Source organism: Vitis riparia, chromosome 13 (assembly GCF_004353265.1).
Source record: "Vitis riparia cultivar Riparia Gloire de Montpellier isolate 1030 chromosome 13, EGFV_Vit.rip_1.0, whole genome shotgun sequence".
NCBI lineage: Eukaryota > Viridiplantae > Streptophyta > Magnoliopsida > Vitales > Vitaceae > Vitis > Vitis riparia.
In genome coordinates, this window is record NC_048443.1 from 11,639,541 (window position 1) to 11,660,875 (window position 21,335).

The 21,335-nt window shown below is 37.2% G+C and overlaps 2 protein-coding genes across 5 annotated transcripts in view; one reads left to right on the forward strand and one right to left on the reverse strand.

Annotated features, from left to right (window-relative positions):
* The first annotated feature begins 1,029 nt into the window (after positions 1–1,029).
* Positions 1,030–21,335, forward strand: part of LOC117927838 (protein FAR1-RELATED SEQUENCE 3-like) — a 45,044-nt gene continuing 24,738 nt past the window's right edge. For 3 of the 4 annotated variants that reach the window (XR_004653411.1, XR_004653410.1, XM_034847531.1), the window contains exons 1-5: positions 1,030–1,185; positions 7,570–9,867; positions 10,044–10,133; positions 15,608–15,757; positions 16,333–16,449. Coding sequence is in view for 2 of the 4 variants with exons in the window: in XM_034847531.1 (XP_034703422.1) it covers positions 7,642–9,867; positions 10,044–10,133; positions 15,608–15,757; positions 16,333–16,443 (2,577 nt within the window). In the remaining 2 variants the exon portion in view is untranslated. Of the gene's footprint in view, positions 1,186–7,566; positions 9,868–10,043; positions 10,134–15,607; positions 15,758–16,332; positions 16,450–21,335 lie in introns of all 4 variants that reach the window. The other variant, XM_034847532.1, reaches the window with a different exon arrangement.
* On the reverse strand, positions 4,446–5,135 carry LOC117928321. Its single transcript, XM_034848225.1, has 2 exons — positions 5,002–5,135; positions 4,446–4,953 (listed from the first exon to the last, which is right to left on the reverse strand). Exons 1-2 carry the CDS (start codon positions 5,133–5,135, stop codon positions 4,446–4,448), a joined length of 642 nt encoding a protein of 213 aa, XP_034704116.1.

The following is a 21,335-nucleotide window of genomic DNA, read 5'->3' on the forward strand; positions in this document are numbered from 1 at the left end:
TGATTTGTATGTGGCATATCTTTTTAATTTTTAGATTTGTGATTAAATTATGCTTTGATCATTAAGATTAGTTCATTAATTTTCAGATTTTCAATTTAGAAAGATATCAAATTCTATTTTTTTTTTTAAATTTAATTGGAATTGATTCTAATTGATAATGATATGAATCAATTATGTTTTGGGGTTCTAACTAAAAAAATTCCATTGGAATTTATGATAGTGAATTTTGCTTTTATTATAGGGTAAGAGATAGGATTTTGAAAATTCGTATTAAATTCATTTCTAATTCAAATTTATTATTTTAGTGTCGTTGCTTTCATTTTTAAATAAGAATCTACACAAACCTATGAAATTTAATTTTATTGAAAAGTCGATGAATTATGAGACAAAAATAATAACTGCATACAATAAAAATTTGATTTCAATTTTAGAATTTTGTGGATTTATTTTAAATTCATTTTTTTTTACCCATATTAAGTACTTTTTCATGTGTTAGCTTTCTTTTTTAGTACAACTTCGTATAAGTCTTAGATAAAGAATGTACAATGTACTAGAACACTCTTGTTGACAATTCTTTACTTTGACAGTGTCTAGAGTTCTTCAAACAATATGATATCTCACACCAAGTAAATACTTAACGCTTCCCCCTCTTACTAAGACCACGTAATGTTCTTGTGAATTATGACTGATACTAGGCGTATAACCAGTGATTTTAAATTTAGAGGTTAATCATACTTTGATAACTTTATGTAAGGTAGAGTTTGATTTTTTGTGGTGAGAAAAATTTAGATCTAAATTTTCTTAGGAAACAAAAGGAAAAATAGATAAAATTAGAACATCTCTCGGTTATATTCGATTTTTCTCTTAAATTCTGGACTAACCTCAAGTCGGGCTTGGGCCTCACTATGGGGGGCGTGAGCCCAGATGAAGAATGCCTGAGGACGGGCCGGCCCGCTTATATTTGAACTGGTTTAGATTAAGGGTGTAACCCAAGACCCGAAAAGGAAATTTTCAAAAAAGAAAGAAAAACAAAGAAAAAGAGGTTGGAAAGCAGTGAGCAGTGGGTTCTGTTTGGGGCGGTACTCAGACTCAACTGGTCCAACAAATTGGACCTCACCCCACCGGAAAACCTACACACACCCCCGCTCTCTCTCATTCCCCAAAACACTGCGTTTCATCTCTCTGGTATGCTTTTCATCTCATCATACCTTTTGCAAATGGCGAACAACACTAGGGTTTTTTTTTCCCCTGATTATGTTATAAGGCCCTGTTTGGCTGCATTTCTGTTTTGGAATCCCAATTATAATTCACTACTCAAGGTTGGGCGCTGCTCATGGGTTGAATTTCCCACAATTGGGGTTTCTGGAAATGTTTCCAAACACTGCCACTGTGTTTTTCTGGTAATTTCTCTAGCAGTTGGCTACAATGTGTATCTGAAAGCATTTTTAGGTGAATCACATCGTTGCACTGTAATCTAATCATATCATTTCTTTTATATTTACAAATTTAATTCAAATGCGCCTTGGCCAGGTGAAATGCTCATCTGAACTGTTTTGCTGAATTATCAAATTGTAAAGGTTTTTCTTTTATTAAATCATTGGTGGGAATGAGGGTCAACCTTTTTCTTTTTGGTGATGCTTTCAATTTTTTGTTTTGGAAAGATAAGAAGAATAGTAGTTATTATTGTGTGTGATTCTGATGCATTTGATGCTGTACTTTCCCCTATTTTTATACCTAGAATAAAAATTAAATTGATTAAAAAATGAAATTGATTTATTATACTCTAAGCCCATTTTCGATTGGGTTAATATAGGATAGGAAATGTACATCCTAAAATATCATTTAAGTGGCATATAGAATTCTTGGATTTTATATCCAATGGAAAAGATATCATGGGATGTTATATCCAATGGAAAAGATATCATGGGATATTATATTCGATGGGATATGTTAGGTTATGCTTGGTTTGTAGAAGGAATAAGAAATAAAATAAAAAATATATTGGATTTTAATGTTTGATGTTTATTTGACATACAATTCCATTCCAATATTTACTACTAAAAAAAAAATATATATAAAATCTCTCTCATGTTTAGTATTATTTGAAAATCGTTCTACAATTTGTAATTTAGTTCTTTGGTAATAAACAATAATATTCAATGCTTCATGGTTAAAATATTTAAAATTTATAAATAAAAAAATTATTTTATGTTTCTAAATATATAAAAACATTTGGTATATATATATATATTAAATAATACATATAGTAGTATTATTTTTTGTCATAATTTTTGTTGGGAAAACGTGAATTATGGTTGTAAATTAATGGCTTGTATTTTGTTGTGTATAGTAATTATGCTAGTTTAGGGGAGTTTGTTTGTAATAGCTAAAATTCCTAGAATTAGGTTAATTTAATTAGTTTCCTATTTTGTTGGTCAAAGCCTTGGATACGGTGGTAGGGATAGAAATAGTGTTTAGGCTGACAAGGAAGGCTTTATGAGATGGTGAAATTTTTTTAGAGGATAGGAAGCGTGTAAGAGGGTATAAAGGTCGATTTGTGCATTCTCTAATCCCTTTCCTAACAGCAATAGGGAGGTCCTGGTCATCATTGTTCACATGAGATTCAGATTGCAATGAAGGATTAGAAATTGTTACCTCATTCTCAGAATTTGGGTTGAAGTCTTGGACTTGCACAGATTTAGGAACAATTGTCTTCTTCCTCGAAAACGCTTTGTCAAATCTCACATTCTTAGGGGTAGATTTTGGATTTTTAGGCACAGGTTCAGGTTGATTAGGCAGCACAAGTTCAGGCAGCACAAGTTCAGGTAGCACAAGTTTAGGCAACATAAGTTTAGGCTGATCAGACAATTTAGGTAAGGTTTCAATCAAAGGATCAGTGGGACGAGATTGTTTTGACAAGGGAAGTGATGATAGATAAAGGAATAAAAAATCCCCCCTATCCTTATCTTCCATTACTGAATTCTCCCCCTGAAGATAAGGAATGGTGAAATACGATTCTTGTTCGTGGAAAGTAACATCTACTGAGACATAGAATCTTTTTGATGGAGGATGGTAACACTTATATCCTTTCCGAGTTGAAGAATAACCCACAAAAACACATTTTAATGCCCATGGATCTAACTTCCCCCTATTTTGATTATGAACATGGACAAATGCCACACACCCAAATATCCTAGGAACAAGATTATTTGTAGTGTGTAGGTTTGGATAGAATGTTGAAAGTATGTCCATTGGACTCTTGAATCCCAAGATCCTAGAAGGCAATCTATTTATGAGATGAGCAGTTGTAAGAACTGCTTCTCCCCAAAAGGATTTAGGCACATTTTTCTGAAATATGAAGGATCGGGTTGAGTCAAGAAGGTGACCGTTTTTTCTTTTTGCCACTCCGTTTTGCTGTGGAGTGTTAACACAAGATGACTCATGTATTATTCCTTCCCTCTGAAAGTGTGGAGTTAGGATTTGATTGAAATAATCCTTAGCATTATCCGACCTAAATCTTTTGACATTGACTCCAAATTGAGTCTTAATCATAGAACAAAAATTTGGAATGACAGTACTGACATCAAATTTATGTTTGAGCAAAAAAATCCAAATGATTCGAGTACAATCATCAATGAATGAAACAAACCATTTAGCCCCAGTAATGTTAGGAATAGGAGAAGGACCCCAAATGTCATTATGTATGAGATAAAAAGGAATAGAACTTCTTTTATTGCTAATTGGAAAAGACACACGTTTGTGTTTAGCAAGTTCACACTTCACAATGAAAATGTTCGACGTCTAGACCTTTAAATAAAGAAGGAAATAGAATTTTAATAACCCTAAATGATGGATGTCCAAGTCGGCGATGATGAAGCCAAACTTTTTCTTTATTGAATGAAAAAACTTCTGAGACAAAAGAATGAGATGATTTGCCTTTGGTAATGTTTGATTGACTTGGTGCTTTGAGATAGTAGAGTCCATCCCGTTCTCTAGCATGTCTAATCATCCTCCCCGAATCCTCGTCCTGAAATACACAATGACTATGATAAAAACCACATTGCAATGTAAATCTTGAGTGAGTTTTTGGATAGAAATGAGGTTCGTGGTTAGCCTAGGGACGTGAAGAACATTTTTTAACATCAGTGATGGGCTTATTTTGACATCTCCTATACCTGCTACAGTGGTCAAGGAGCCATCGGCTGTGGCTATTTTTCTACTGCTTGAACATGGGAAATATGTGGAAAAAATGTTTGGTGAATGAGTCATATGGTTGGTAGCACCTGAGTCAATGACCCAGGAGTTGGTAAAGGTTATATCCGAGACATTTAATCTAATAGAGAATGGAAACTTACTTGAATACGCCAATGAACCAGTACCTGCTGGTTTGTCAAGGTTGCAAATAAGAGACCTCACCCTCTCAACTTCTTATCGATTAAGACTGCCTATCTCTTGCGGTGTTGCTTCATTCTGTTGTACTGTTGTAACATGGGCCTGACCATTATTACTTGGTTGTTCTCCCTTTTGCCCCCTTCTCGACTTGGTGGTTTTCCATGTAGTTTCCAGCACCGCTCATGGGTATGGCATGCCTTCTTACAATAAGTGTACCATAAGTTGTCCTTGTAGTCACGATTTTGAGTCTTTGGTTGACTAGATCTTCCATTGCCAGAAACTAATACTTTTTCCATATTTGTGGTTGAATTGTTACCACTGCTAGCCACCATAGCCGAGCTGTCCATGTTCTGTGGATTAAGCATCATGCATCTTTTGCTTTCCTCTCCTCGAATTAATGCCACCACCTCATTAAAGCATAGAACTTCTTGCTTGCGAAGAATCTGGATTTGCACTTGGTCAAATTCTGGATTGAGTCCAACAAGAAAATCATAGACTCGATCTTGTTCTATGAAATCCTTGAGAATAGCAGCATCTTCGGGACACTTGGTCTTTATCACCCTGTAATGATCAAATTCTTACCATAAAGATTTCAATTGATTAGCATACTCAGTAACAGTTTTATCTCCTTGATTAGCAGCAACAGTTTTCACCTTGACCTCGTATACTTGGGCTGCATCTCTCGCCTTAGAGTACGTCTGTTGGATCGCATCCCAAATGTCCTTGGCAGTAGCTAGGAACATGCATGTGTCACTAATTTCAGGAATCATAGAATTCCACAATCATGGAGTCTTCTTCATCCCATGCTTCAAAATGAGGATCTCCTAGTTTCAGCCCTGTACCCATGAGATGGCTGATCTTCCCTTTCCCTTTCAACACGGTGCGAACAAGTTGGGACCATTTTAGATAATTTTTTCCATTCAGCCTATATGCAGCCTAGATATTCTGCAATTCTCCAAAATGTTGGGGTCGAATAATCTCCTTTGATTGGGCTGTAGTGGTTGTTTCTGCAATCTTTGACATTTTTTTATGGAAAAAAGGAAAACGACAATTTCTAGGTGATTTAGGCAAAGCATGTGGGTCAACAATAGACAATGTTGAAGGCCAAGAGATCAGATTGACAATGAAGGCAAAAAAACAAATGAATGGCAATGAAGGCCAAAAAGAAAATGAAAATTCCAGGAGAGGAAACAAATGCTCGGTTTTGAGTTTCAAAAACAGAAGAAAAATAGGGCATTGTATTCAGCAATGAAGGCTGAAACAAAATAAATTCCAAGGATCCTAATTCAGCTCTGACACCATGATGTAAATTGAGAGAGCAGAATTGTGGATAATTTTATTTTCATTCATCGCAGAAAACTACATTTGGTGTTAGCTTTATACAGAAAAATCCTAGCTATAGAAAAGGAAACTAATTACTAGGCTATATCAAATCCCATGATTTATGGGATACTTTAACAAAATAGGAAACTAACTAAATTAACCTAATTATAGGAATTTTGGTTGTTACAAGAAAACTCTCCTAAACTAGCATAATTACTATACATAGCAAAATACAAGCCATTAATTTACAACCATAATTCACGTTTTCCCACAATTTTATACATTTTTTAATTTATTTTCTTTTTTTTGAACTATAAATTTAAATTTTTTAATTTGAAAAAGGAGAAATATAAAAAATTGAAAAAATTATATGAGATATGTATATCTTGTATCTTAATTTAGGAGGGAAAATAAAAAAGAGGTTGAGTAATATATCTCATCATTTATCCTATCTCATGTTTGATTGAATAGGGGATATGATAAGTGAGGGGATAGACTATGTTATCTCGCCCTTTTTTCATATCCCATGCTATATCTATCTAAATAAGCCTAACCTAGTTTCTTAAGACTAGGAATCACAATTTTTAAGGCTTTTGGTTTACCATCCTCATCTTGATAGGGTGAATTTGGGCAAATTTTTAAAGGGTAGGAGTAAGTTTATGAAAAAAAATGTGGTACCAGCTTTTGGTTCTTTCATGATTGGGGTATTGACCACCTTTGCACCTCCTTATAGGCAGATGTGCGTTCCTATGCGTAATGTTACAAAGTTGGTGACATATGAATGTTTTGTTTTTTATCATCAGTTGTTTATAACGGGATGTGAATAATATTTATTTATTTATTGTGTTTATTCAAGGCATTTTAATTATTTACATAAAGTCTTTTTTACACCTTGTATCTTATAGAACTTGTTTAAAATTTGCAATAAAACACCACCAGTTAGCATGGACCAGTCCCCACCACTCTCTTTTCCACCCCATCCTACGTCATCTTTGCTTAAATGCAGATCAAAACCCTTTTCTAATGTGTGGATGAGAATTGGACTTGCACCACTGCCCTATCTTGAGTTTGAGAAAGACATGGGGATAAATTATTTTACTTTAGGGTCAGGGTCATGGGAGGAGAGATCTGTCCCATACTTGCCCATTTCCATTTTCTGCTTAAGACATCTAATATCTTAAGATATCCATCTCAATTCTGATATTGCTCAATCTTTTTGGAAGACCGTATCACCTTATATGTTGAAAAAATAAATAAATTTTTTGAAATATTGCTAATACATGAAACCAGAACCATTGGACCTGATCCAGTTGGATCCTTTAATGCAATATTGGATCTCCTTATTGGAGTGCACTGTGTCCTTGGATTTGCTCTTCATTACGGTCCCACTTGTGGCTTCATTTTTTGAACATGCAGAAGATGGATGGCATCACTTTTTATTGTTTATTATGCTTTTGATTATCACCATTTGACCTTAGTTTTTTATAAAAATGGCTATGGCTAAGCAAACTTGGTCGAGGATGCAACCATGCTTCCTCAATATTTGATTGGATGTTGAATCAGTCTTGTTCAACTTGGTAGTGTTAGTGCCACTCGGTTCCATGTGAATGCAAAGATATTTAACAAAGAACACCTAGAAAATCCCAAAATACCAAAATCAGAAAAATTAAGGAACAATATGGCAGCACAAGATGATTTGCTCCCAAAAGTCATTTTAGGCACTAAAGCAATGGTTTATCACATTGATGCACAACATTTATGTATCTATAGTTTCTTTATATGTTGCTGTAATAGATTTATCCACTTATCCCAGTTGGTAAATAATGTTGGGTGTTTGCACTTTTGTTGTAGCAGTGTTAAGCATGTGGAACTATTCATAGCCTTCCCAAAAATAACAGTACACGGATATATATCCACCCAATAAATATGAACACTGAAATGGTGGACATGGAAGGGCAAAACCGGGAAAAATGTGCATTAGCACATGCTGAACCTAATAAGGGAGAAAGACAAAATATGATTGAAAATGATACACAGAGAGAGGTATCCAGTCAAGATGATGATGGGGGTGCAAAACCACATGTGGCCATGGAATTCGAATCAGAAGATGCTGCCAAGACCTTCTATGATCAATATGCCAGGCGTGTGGGTTTTAGCACCCACGTAGGTCAGTTCAGCCGTACTAAGCCTGATGGGCCAATCATTTCTTGGGATTTTGCATGTTCTAGGGAGGTTTTTAAAAGAAAGAATGTTGAAAGCTGCAATGCAATGCTTAGGATAGAGAGAAAGGATTCAGACAATTGGGTTGTGACAAAATTTGTGGAGGACCATAACCATTCTACAATCACTCCCAGCAAGGTCCATTACCTTCGACCCCGTAGGCATTTTGCTGGTACTACAAAAAGTGTGGCCGAACCATATGATGCTCCAAGTGATATCTATGTTTCCATTGATGGAAATCATGTATCTTATGAACCAATTCGTGGAGTTGGAAATGCCTCCCCTCTAGAGCCAAATCTCCCAGCTAGAAGTATTGGGCCCGCCAATTATGTTAGACCTACCCGAAAAAGAACCCTTGGAAGAGATGCTCAGAATCTCTTGAATTATTTCAAGAAGATGCAGGCTGAGAACCCTGGCTTCTATTATGCAATCCAACTTGATGATGATAACCGTATGACTAATGTTTTTTGGGCTGATGCAAGATCAAGGACAGCTTATAATTACTTTGGTGATGCAGTCATCTTTGACACAATGTATAGACCAAATCAGTTTCAGGTTCCATTTGCTCCTTTCACTGGGGTTAATCATCATGGTCAGATGGTATTATTTGGCTGTGCATTACTTCTGGACGAGTCCGAGTCTTCCTTTACGTGGCTTTTCAAGACATGGCTATCTGCAATGAATGATTGCCCTCCTGTTTCTATAACCACAGACCAAGACAGAGCCATACAGGTAGCTGTTGCACATGTGTTCCCAGAAACTCGCCACTGCATTTGCAAGTGGCACATCTTGAGAGAAGGCCAAGAGAGGTTGGCTCACATATACCTTGCTCATCCTTCCTTCTACGGAGAGCTGTACAGCTGTATCAACTTTTCGGAGACAATTGAGGATTTTGAATCTTCATGGGCCTCTCTCCTTGATAGATATGATCTACAGAAAAATGAGTGGCTCCAAGCAGTATATAATGCTCGCAGGCAGTGGGCCCCAGTTTATTTTCGGGGCACTTTCTTTGCTGCTATTTCTTCAAACCAAGGGGTTAGCTCCTTTTTTGATGGTTATGTGAATCAACAGACCACCATACCAGTGTTTTTTAAGCAGTATGAAAGGGCTTTAGAAAATTCATTGGAAAAGGAAATAGAAGCAGATTATGACACAATTTGTACTAACCCAGTACTGAAAACACCATCACCAATGGAACAACAGGCAGCAAACCTCTATACCAAAAAGGTTTTTGCAAAGTTTCAAGAGGAATTAGTTGAAACTTTTGTTTATACTGCAAATAAGGTCGAGGATGATGGGGTGGCCAGTAAATACAGGGTTGCTAAATATGAACTTGATCACAAAGCGTACATGGTTACATTGAATGTTTCTGAGATGAAAGCAAGTTGCAGTTGTCAAATGTTTGAGTACTCGGGCATTCTCTGTAGACATATACTGACAGTATTTACTGTAACTAATGTTCTTACTCTTCCATTCCATTACATTTTGAAGAGATGGACAAGGAATGCAAAGACTGGGGTTGGATCAGATGAACAAGAATTAGATCAACATGGTATTGAGTCTCTGACCGTGCGCTTCAACAATCTCTGTCGAGAAGCCATTAAATATGCAGAAGAAGGAGCTATTGCTGTAGATACCTACAATGCAGCAATGGGTGTTTTAAGAGAGGGTGGAAAGAAAATTGCTGCTGTGAAGAAAGTTGTTGCTAAGATTATACCTCCCACCTCTCAGGGCAGCGGAAATACTCAAGAAGACAGTAACAAGAAATCCCCGGTTTCAGCTTCTGAAATTGCACCATCTTTGTGGCCTTGGCAAGATGCAATGCCCCATCGCTTTAATCTTAACGACATTGGAGTTCCTGTCACTGATTTGAATCAGCCTAGCATGGCGCCTGTGTCTATTCATCATGATGGTGGTCCCTCTGATAACCCGGTAAGAAGTAGAGAGCTTTATATTCCTTTTTTCCCCTTTAAAATTATTTTCTGATTTTATTAATTGTTGCGGTTCATCGTATTTTATCTGTTATCCATATATTTCTCTTTTAATGCATATTTGTGAAGAATTTTTCTTTTCTTGTTACTTCATTTGACCATCTTTTATTGCTTTAGGTGGTTCTCACTTGTTTTAAGTCCATGACCTGGGTCATTGAAAATAAGAATTCAACACCAGCTGGTAAAGTGGCTGTCATCAACCTGAAGGTGTGCCTTCTGTACTTAACTACATTTCCTATCGGCAGGTCACTTTTGTAAACTCAAGCATTTTGCTGCATTCTGTCTTTGTTCCATGTGGTTATGGTGTTTTGCCACTTTGTATCTAAATAATGCGTAAACCTGATGCTACATGAATTATAGATGTTGGAACTCTTGATGCTGCCTTAATCATAAAAGTGGGTATTGGTGTTTTCTTTAGTCTTGCCAATGCAATGGCCCTTCCCCCTCCTAAATAAAAAAAAGAAAGGAGAAAGAAAATGTTTACCATCCCTTTCTACATTGCCCATTAATATTGGGGCTTTGGCACAAGCTTTTTAGTCTAGCCTAGATGGATTAGGTTCCGCCCAAGAGTATATGTGACATGATGGCCTTCTCATTTAAAAGTTTGTGGAGTTCCATTAGAGGCAAGACCCTTTGGCTAATCGCTTGCCTCACTATGCTTTGGATTGTGTACCGAAAGATAAATGCTAGGATCTTTGAAGAAAAGTGAAGAATGGAAGAGATGTTGTGAGATCTACTTCAGTTTTATTCCTCCTTGTGGGCCTCTTGTACCATTGCCTTTAGAGGCATTCTACTTGATGTTATTGAACTTAGTTGGCTTTCGGCTTGTAAATCAATTACAATGAGAGTAGTAGAGTCCAGTTTTGAGAAGATGTTACATTTGTTTATCTTTAAGTGGCTTATACCTTTGTGTACAGTTCTCTTTGTATGGTGGAGGTGTTTAGTCTTACTTTGATAAGAATCCTGTATTTTGTGAGGAGGACCCTTCATCCTTTTCTTGTATTCCTTTCATAATTAATATATCTTTTGTTTCTGATAAAAAAAAAAAAGGAGTTATGGCACATGTTTGAAAATTGGTGCAATAATTTTCAGATTATACAACTTTTATAATGTGCGACTTAATTTGGATTTATTTATTTTTTTGGTATAGTTACTGATTATTTATTTCCTATAATTAGTGGACTAATTGCATGCATTGAATAGAATAATTTCCTTTTCTTTTTCCCATTATAAACATTATGAACATTGTAAATAGGCTATAAATATGCCTAGTGAATACACAAGTATTATTAAGAAATCATTTTTTTTTTCATGGTATCAGAGCCTTGTGCTTGGTAGCCTTTTTTTTTTCTTCCGTCAACCGACTCCATTTGCTTGCATTAGTCCCAATTTTTTTCTGGCCTTAATTGCTGGAACTTCTCATGTCCCCCTTCGGCCTTCATTGATGACATTGGTTCAAGGTGTTGGTTTGAAAACCATTTTTCAATACTTAATTTTTTTGGTGTGTGTTTTCTTCCTGGTGTGTATTTGATTGCAAATCCCTGTCCCCCCCCCCCCCCCCCCAAAAAAAAAGACCCAAAATTCGCCTTCCCTGTTACAATAATCACATCCTACCTCCAATAAGCCTAAGATGATAGAAAATCTGATGTCTCTTCCGCTCTACCTAAACATCCATAAACATTTAAAACTCAATCCCAATCCTAGGAGAATTCCAAAGTATTTCAACAAGATTTAAACTGAATAGAGGTAATTACCTAGTGTGGTCACAGTTAGTAAGAATGTACCTGAAGGGAAAAAGAAAATTGAGTCATTTACTCGAGCTAGAGATCATTAAGGATGACCTGAAATTTAGCGGTTGGGATGAGGAGGATTCTCATATAGTGTCTTATTTATGAAATCCAGTGCAGTCAGAGATCAACAAAACTTGTATGTCTTGTGCTACAACAAGAGAGATTTGGGAGGACATCCATCACACTTATTTAAAGGTTAGAGATGCTACTCAGATTATAAATTAAAAACTAGAATTTATAATATACCAAACAAGGTAATCTCTCAATGCTTGAATACTATAATGTTATATGAGGGTTGCAACTTGAATTAGATCGGGATCAGAATTTAAAAATAGAGTATCACAAAGATCTAATGATGTATCCTTATTGAAAAGGAGAATTTTTTATTTTTTAGCTGGTTTACATAATGATTTTGATAAGATTAGACTCCAAATTCTTGGTAAAGATACTCTTCTTTCTTTAAGGGAAGCTTTTGTAATTGTTAGACTGGAAGGACAAAGGCATAATTTCAGATCAAAACACTATGGATGACTCAACATTAGTCACTACCAAACCACAAAACACTGTTGTCGCTATTGTTAGCCAGACCACCAGTACTACTGCTGTCTCAGCCATAATCCCAAGAAGGAGTGAGGGTAGAAGGTCAAGTAACAAGCATTCTTAGGGGTATATTTACTGCTAGAAGCCAATACATACTAGAGAGTCATGTTGGCAACTCCATGGAAATTCTCCAAATGTCTTTGGAAAAGGAAATGGGAGCTAGGGAGGAAACCAAGGGTATAAATCTCAAGATAATATTGCCAACATAGATGAAAAAAAATCCCAGAGAATAATGTCAGCCAAGAGAGAGAATTGAGTAGAGAATATATTGAAAAATTAAAGCAATTCCAATCATGACTTGAGAAGTAAGGGAAGACAACATGTTTTGCTTAGAGAAGTGCCCTACATGTCATAAAAGAACAGTTTTCAAGCCCTTGGATCATCAAATCAGGAGCATCAAACCATATGACCAATTCTTCGAGTTGCTTCAACTATCATTCATGCCTAGGAAATCAAAAAATTAAAATAGTAGATAGAAATTTTGTCACCATAGTTGGTCAAAGAAATATCTCTTTGACTAAAAATATCATCCTTGAAAATGTTTTATTTGTTTTAAAGTTTTTTGTTAACTTGTTGACATTCCTAAATGACCAAAAATATCAATTGCTCTTTGAATTTCTCACTTTTTAAGTGTGTTATTCAAGAACTTTGTATGGGAAAAATGATTGGGCGTGCTAGAGAGAAGGATGGATTGTACTTCCTTGAAGTTGAAAATGATACGGTAGGCTCAAATCTTCTCTCTTATTTATTTGAGTGTTCCACATCCAATAAAGCCAAAGTTTGGTTGCTTCATCTTCATCTTGGTCATCCACCATTTACATCATTAAAGAAAATGCTTCCTAGTATGTTTGAAAAATTGGATATTCATACACTAGAAGTTCTCCCAAGCCCTACTCTAAACCAATACCTGTTCTTGCAAACTCCATAAGTCATTCCCCTACTCACCCTCAAGACTTGCTCAAGCTTATCGACTCTAAATCCAGTGTTCCTTGATTTGTTATTCCTAATTCTGTCATCTAATGTAGAGGGGGAAAGATATGCTACATTGCTCAATGTTTACTCTATGAGAATACAGTATTTTCTCGAACCTTCAAGTGCTACTCCAATTATTAACTCGGAAGAAGTTATTGGAACTCAACTTGAGTCTAGTCTAGTCTAAGAGACATTATACTTAATACCCTTTAATCAACTTCGTTTAATTTGATAACATTTTTGTTTCACAAAGCATTTTTTTTATCAAACTTAATTCTATTAGCATATCCAAAACTATTCAAGAGGCATTAGGGCCATGAGGGGATAAGAATTAGAGGAAAGCAATGCAACATGAGATGAGTGCCTTGAAAAAAATCAAAATAATAATCCCTACGAGATTGTAGATCTTCCTATTGAGGACAAACAAGCTGCATCAGATAGGGGAGAAAGTTTCTGACGCTACATATGTATGAGGTCTTCTTAACCATGTAGACATGTTATAAAGCTGTGAGGATCCTTTTAGGTTCAGAGTGGACAATATTTACATGGTTGGGTGTGGGTCATTACAACATGGTATCAAAGCTAATCCCTGACCTTAGTGTGGGGGTTTGTTTGGCCTCATGAAGGGTGTTTGTGATGTCCCATATCGGATAAAGGAGAAATGATGCTATATAGGTATGGGCTCCTCTTAACAATGTAGACACGTTTTAAAGCCATGAAGACCCCTTTGAGTGCAAAGCGGACAATATCTATTGTTACAAGTGTAAGAGGGTGTTTAGAGCAAAATATAGGTCAAATGGGACATTTGAGAGGTACAAGGCAAGATTGGTAGCTAAGAGATATATTGAAATTTAAGGGATAGATTACCAAGAAACCTTTGTTTTGATGGCAAAAGATGAATGTTATTCATATATTGTTATCCCTTGCTATTAAAATAGATTGGCCCTTACAGAAGTTTAATATCAAGAATGCATTTCTTCATGGAAATTTAGGAGAGGAGGTTTATATAGAGATGCCACTTGGTTTGAAAGAAAATTTCTAGGAGAATAAGGTTTGTCAATTGAAGAAGGCTCTATATGGACTTAAACAGTTCCCCAGAGCTTGGCTTGGAAGATTTACTAAGGCAATGAAGAATATGAATTACATCTAAAGCCAATGGGATCATACTTAGTTAAACACTTTGGGAATCGAAAAATAGTCACTCTCATTGTGTAAGTTGATGATTTTGTTGTGATAGAAGTTAGAAGAAATGAGAACATTAAAAGAGAAGTAGAAAAAAGAATTTGAAATTAAAAACCTAGGAAGACTTAAATATTTTTAGGGATTAAAATCACTCAGCCAAAGGAGGGAATTGTAATTTCGTACCAAAGTATATCTTAGATCTCCTTAAGAGAAACCAGACTTTTGGGGTGTAGTCTGATACATCCATTAAGGCTGATCACAACTTGATGAAGGATCAGAAAATTCTCCTGTTAAGAGAGAGAGAGGTATCAATGCTCGATAGGTACCTTATATAGCATATGTTGTAAGTTTGGTGAACCAATTTATGCACACTCCCAAGGAGAGGTACGCATGGAGGTGGTTACTCAAATGCTTGGATACTTGAATAACTCATGATAGTGGTATTTGTTTTAGAAAACTAGGAAGGTGACAGTTGTAGTTTATATAGATGTTGATTGAGCAGGGTCAATCACTGATAGGAAGCTATCATCCATCTAGCTACTGTAGTCCTTTTCAGGGAATTTGGTAACTAAGAGAAGTAAGAAATGGTATGTGGTTACTTGGTTGAGTGTTGAAGCAAAATTTCGAGCCATGACTAAACTGGATAGCGGGTTGATGTGCATCCGTCAGGACAGTTGGTGAACATACTTGCTAAAGACACTTGCAGCTCAACCATTTCAATGTATCACAAACAGGTTGGGAATAAAGAATATTTACACACTAACTTAAGGGGGTGTGTTAGAGAATCCGTGCAGTAACGGTCGGATTATACAGTCTATATAGGCTTGGGATTTAATTTGGATTTTTTTCTATGCAATTGACTTAATATTTATTTCCTGTAATTAGTAGCTGATTTATTTTAGTGGCTGATTTAGTGGAATGATTGTAGGCTTAGAATATAATAATTTTCTTTTTCCCATTATAAACATTTTAAATAGGTTGGAAATATATCTAATGACTACACAAGTATTATTCAGAAATCATTCTCTGTTTTCAGCAAACATAGGGTGAGCACAACAGTTTGCTGTTGATATTTTTGCATTTTCAAGTTCAGTGGGTTATTCTTTTTGTCTTTGGCTTTTCTTTTTCTATCCTTAGCTGCAAGATTATGGAAAAAGTCCTTTGGGGGAGACAGAGGTGCAGTTTAGGTTAACAAGGGTCACACTGGAGCCTATGTTGAGATCCATGGCCTACATCAGTCAGCAACTATCAACTCCAGCTAATAGGGTTGCTGTTATCAATCTTAAGGTATGCACACCCAAATTTTGGACCTCTTTGATCTCATTTTACCTTTTGTTTTAAAACAAGTAATCTACTTTTTGTACCAGAAAAACAAGTTATTTTTCCCTTTTAACTCTTTGTTTTATGTTAGTCACATGTTCAATCTGAGATGCTTCTTAGCTTTATTTTTTAATTTATGTAATTGTTTGAATTGGCTTTTGAAAAGCCAAAAGCTCTTTTTTAAGCTTAATGAGAGTTTTTGTACATGTTTGGCTTTGTTAAAAGAGCTTAATATAGAAACCAAGAAAATGTTCATTTCGATAGAAAACATTGTTTTCTGCTTTCACTACCAGTCCAATATAAAAATACTAGAGTCAGTTTAACTAAAAAAGAAATATTATTATTTTTATTATTATTATTATTTCGTTAAATGTTTGTCTTGCTTGTTGAAGTCAGGAATCCTGTACACTTTCATGCATAAGCATTCGGAGTTTGAGCCCTAAATGTTAACTTTATACTGAATGCTTATTTTTGAACAAGCTTAATATTTGCACCATTTATATTACTGACATGTTAAGTTTTTTATTGCTTATTCTTCTCAGCTCCAAGATACTAAGACAACTTCTGGAGAAACTGAGGTGAAATTTCAAGTTTCTAGAGATACCCTAGGTTCCATGTTGAGATCAATGGCTTTCATCCGTCAGCAGCTTTGAAAAGTTGTAAGTAATTTCTTTGCAATAACATTTTGATTAATGGTTTTCCTCATAATTGAACAAATCATCAAGAAATTCAATTTCATCTTTGCTTCTTATCAGTAATTTTGTTAGTTGTACTAAAATGGTTGAATTTGAGATCCCCTACATTCATGTGTTGGCTGGAAATATTGATCAACATGCCTATTTTGGGCTAGTTGATACTGATGGGCCTTGGTATTTTAAAGGCAAGAAATGGGACGGCATCCTGAATTTCCAAATGTCGTCTTCAGCTTCCTCCCCCACCTTTGTCTTTTATGAATATTTTTCTAATCAAAATAAAATAAAATCATCTGAAAATGAAATAGGAGTCTAATCTAAGCAAGTCCGCTATATCTTAGTGTAGATGAACTGAAACAGCCAGAAAAATATAAAATACAGCTTTTAGACTATGAATCAGAGAAAAGAGTGCTCCATTTCTTGCACAGGAAAGGTTTTATTCACACAACTTGGGAGTTCTGGTTGCATCTATAATGGCTTAGTATTGCTGATTGTTGAAGCTATAGCTTACAACTGAGGTTGGCAACCCACTTCTGTTTTTCTGTTTGGATTTTAGTGGAATTGGTTCTAGTAAAAATTTTGAGAGTACATTGTATCCAAAAACACCACAGCTCTAAGTGGAACTACTGCAGAAAATAGTGCTGTATTTTTTTTTTTTTTTTTTTTTTTTTTGATCAGAAACAAACAAATGTATTAATAGAAAAACAAAAGAAGGATGAGAGGTCCTCCTCATATAAACAAACCTGATCAAAAGTAACTAAGCAAACCTCCGCAAAACAAAGAAGGTTATACAAAAAGAACAAAAAGGCCTATACAAGTAAACCAACAGCAGGCCCTATAACCCAACCCTAACATGTACAAATTGATAGCCAACTAAGCTGAATTGCACTTAAAGGGTAGGGTTTAAAAATGTCTGTACAGTAAGCCCAAAAGGAAACAAAAAAATGAAGCGAATCCCACAATGAATCCGACGTCCTCCAAGTGTTCTCAAAAATCCTGGCATTCCTCTCTTTCCACACAATCCACAATAAAGAGAGATAAGCTATCCTCTAAAGAGCCCTTCCTCTGAATGAATTCCCAAAACACTTGAAGGAAATCATCATCATATCACAAATAGTGCCTGGCAAAACCCACTCCTTCCCAGCCTGTGAAAAAATCCTTTGCCACAATCCCAAAGCAATCGGACAATACAAGAAAAGGCGATCAATTGTCTCATTACTACTCCTACATAGGATGCACCAATTAGGACTAAGGGCTTTGAAAGGTCTTCTCAACCATAGCAAGTTGTTAGTATTTACCTTCTTAAGTGCCACTAACCATGCAAAGGCCTTGACCTTAGAAGGAACTTTTGAATTCCATAGAAAATTAGCTGGGTAGAAGGGGACTGAATTTGGAGAATAGGATAAGATTGAAAAAAACGACTTAACTGAGAAAACTTCTGATGAGGATGGTACCTAAGATCTCGTATTTGAAATATAAGGAGACAGATGGACATTGGACAATAAGGACGTTAATCTTTCAAGATCCTCAATCTCTGTATCTATTAGATTATGATGAAAGGTAAAATCCCGAGATAACAAAGTGTTATTATCAAGGATAGCTGAAATAAGATAGTTATTAGTAGCGGTGACTTTGAAAGACTTGGAAATTGTACACAAAAAGGTTGATCCCCCCACCACAAATCTTCCCAAAAACGGATTTTGAACCCATCACCTGCCACAAAACAAGTGTTTGTAGAGAAAACTTGAAGCAATTGTGCAATGGCCTTCCAGGGGCAACGATGTGACCACTTGACTCTATAGTTGGGGTTCCATCCATTAGGATGTGTCCCATAGATACTCAAAATGACATTTTCCAGAGGGTAGTACTTTCCTTAGGGTACCTCCTAAGCCACTTCCTTAATAAAGCTTGATTCCTCAAAGAAATTTTCCCCAACCCTAAACCACCAACTTCCTTTGGATTACAGACTAAGTCCCAACTCACTAGATGATCTTTTTTACCTTCCCCACATCCTAACCAAAGAATTCTCTTTGAAGTTTCTCAATCCTCAAAGCTATAGAAACCGAAATCTTGAAAAGAGAAAGAAAGTAACTCGAGATATGCGACAAAGAAGATTGAATGAGGGTCATTCTACCACCAAAGGATAAAAAAACTTTTTTCCACCCATCTAACCTCCTAGAGACTCTATCTATCATGAGGTCCCAAAAGGAACTTGAATTTGGATATCCACTTAAAGGGAGACCCAAATACGATAAAGGCCACTCAGAAACTGCGCAATCAAGCAAAAAAACCAACCTGGCTGTTTGGTCAAGGGTAATGTTGATTCCAAATAGAATGCTCTTATTTAGGTTTATCCTTAGCCCTGACAAACGCCCAAAAATGAACAGAATTAGTTTCAATGATATCAGCTTTAGAACTGGAAGCTTTATGAAACTTTATCTTCTTCAGTTAGTTTGTGATAGACAAGCAAAATTGTGAGGATGGCTGCTTTCTCGGAGGGGAGAGGAGTTTCGAAGGGTGGTAAGAGTTGGTTTGCAGTGGAATCAAAGACGTTCAAAATCTCCATTAAAGAAATTCGAGGCAAACCGAGAGAGATTATTATGGAAAGGAGAAAAGGCTTCTCCTCTTGGATAAAATTTGGAGAAAAGAGCTTCAGTTTTCTGTTGGAAAGGGTGGAAGACTGGTGTAGAGGAGAGTCAAGCTCGGGGCGTCTTAAAGTTTGGGAAGAAGGAGGAAGAAAATATAGGCTGGAGTGTCGTTCAAATGAAGCCGGTAGGTATCTGCTTTGCTCGGTGAGGGATTTGGAAGCAAAGAGGTTTTGTTTAGTGTTTCCAGAAGGTAAAGGCTTAGTAGGAGGGTGGTTTTTGCTGGCTTAGAAGTTAAGGGCCCTTGGAGTTTCTACTCCAGCTTTGAGCAAAGGTGATCTGGGTACTTCCAACTCTGAAAAGGATGGTTATAGAGTCAAAGGAAAAGGGAAAGGGAAAGGAGTGCATGTAGAAGTTGTGAGAATGAAGACAGGGGAATTAGGGGATGCTTTGTGGGTGCATGTTGGGGACCATGACCTGCTCAGTAGGGAAGAGCAGCTTAGTCGTTGCCTGGTAGGATGCTTTGGTGATAGTTTCGAGGCCGTTCCTTCTTTGTCCTTCTTGAAGGAGTGGGCGTATGAAAGGTGGTCTCTCAAGGGAGGTTTAAAAATCTCCAGTTTGGGTGGAGCCCTTGTGTTGTTTGAATTTGAAGATAGAGTTGAAGCAGATTTGGTGCTCTTAAGGGGTAGTAGATGTCTTAAGAAGAGAGTTTCTCTTGCAGAAATAGGGACCTGAAGTGGGGTGTTTTAGAAATGGGAGCCATGCCAAGGAAGTTTGGGTGAAAGTCGTCGGACTTCCACTTCACCTTTGGAGTAGAGAGGTGTTCAAGAGTATTGGAGAGAGATGTGGCGGTTTCATAGCTGTTGATGAGGAAACCACTTTCTTCTCTGAGTTGTAGTGGGCTCGTATCTTGGTGAGAGCCTTTGGGAAGTTTAGACCAAGAACTTTGTAGATGGCAATCGGGAATTTTTGTTGGACAGTGAGTCTATGGTGGGAAACTCCCCATGGTTCTCGGAGGTAGTGGCAAGGTCCGCCTGGTTTAAAGATGAGAGGCGGGAGGTCAGGGACGAGGGTGGGGGTGAAACACGTGCCAGTGTTAGCGTGCGAGATGTTCAAAATTTTCAAATTGATATGCAGTCTCGGGGGACAGGGGAGCAGGTTGTGTGTGGCAAAAGGCAAAGGGAGGCAGCAGTTGCAGTGGTTGCAGAGGGTAGGCTGCCTAGTGCAGCTGATTTGGACTCTTCTAGCGGTGGGTCTGGGCCCAGAAAAGAAAATGGGAAGGCTTTCAAAGGTAATGGCTGTTTGGGCTTAAGTGGCGAAGTGGTTTGGGCCAAAGGCCCATTATCCGTCAACTTTGAAGAGGTGGGCTTGGGTAGGTCTCCTAGGCCCACTTTTAATAAGGCTGGCACGGGCTTGTTGGAGCGTCCCTCCTCGGCTAGGGCTTCGTCTGTTCCCACGGGGGGTGTTGGGGGGATGGATTTGGAGCTCTTGGCTGTTGAAGTAGCAGTCGCCGCGGAGTTACTGCTGCGTCGTCGGAGGGTCACCAACGAGGCTCTGATGGAGGAGGCTTCTAGGTATTCCGTTGTTCCCAATTCTTCTTCTTCTTTGGGGCTTTGGGAATCCTCTTCTTTTTCTTCTCATTGGGGCCAAGTCGAAGCTGTAGGGGTGTCAAAGGGGTTTTCTTATGGAGCGGAAGGGGAGTTAGGTCGGTTTCAGCCGAGTGTGGTGCGGAATAGAGCTACGTCGGCTTTCGAAGGCTGGAGTGAGCCTTCTTGGGGCTCGGTTGATGCTGAGAGAGTGAATGGATTAGCACTTGTCCCAGTGGGGTTGGACTTTACGAGTCCTTTTGAGAAAAGGAGTGTCTGTCACATGGAAGAAGGGGGGTGTGATGAAGGGTGGAGTTCAAGCAGTCTTGCGATGTTTAGTTGCTGCTTGGGTATGCTAACGGAAGGCTTCGAAGAGGAAATTTTGTACTTCTTAAGGAGAATGAAGGGGAGAATTGAGCAAAAGGGTAAGGAAGGAGGTGACTAGGAAGACGAGTTTAAAATCTTCAAAATCCAATAGGGAACTCAAGAAGCTGGAGTGGGCTGTTAGCTACAAAAAGGCAAAAATGGGTTCTAGCATGGGTATTTTCGGAGTGGCTTCTGGATCAGGGTGTAAATGAAGATAAGAATTCTATCATGGAATGTTAGAGGGGCTAATGATAGGGATAAAAGGAAGATTATCAAGTAAGTCATCAAATCCCAGAGAGTGGATGTGGTTTGTTTA

Coding starts and splice junctions, on each gene's coding strand:
- LOC117928321 (XM_034848225.1), bottom strand. CDS start 5,135: ATGTTCCTAGCTACTGCCAAGGACATTTGGGATGCGATCCAACAGACG. Junction 4,954..5,001: donor GGAGATAAAACTGTTACTGA/GTATGCTAATCA, acceptor TGATCATTACAG/GGTGATAAAGACCAAGTGTC.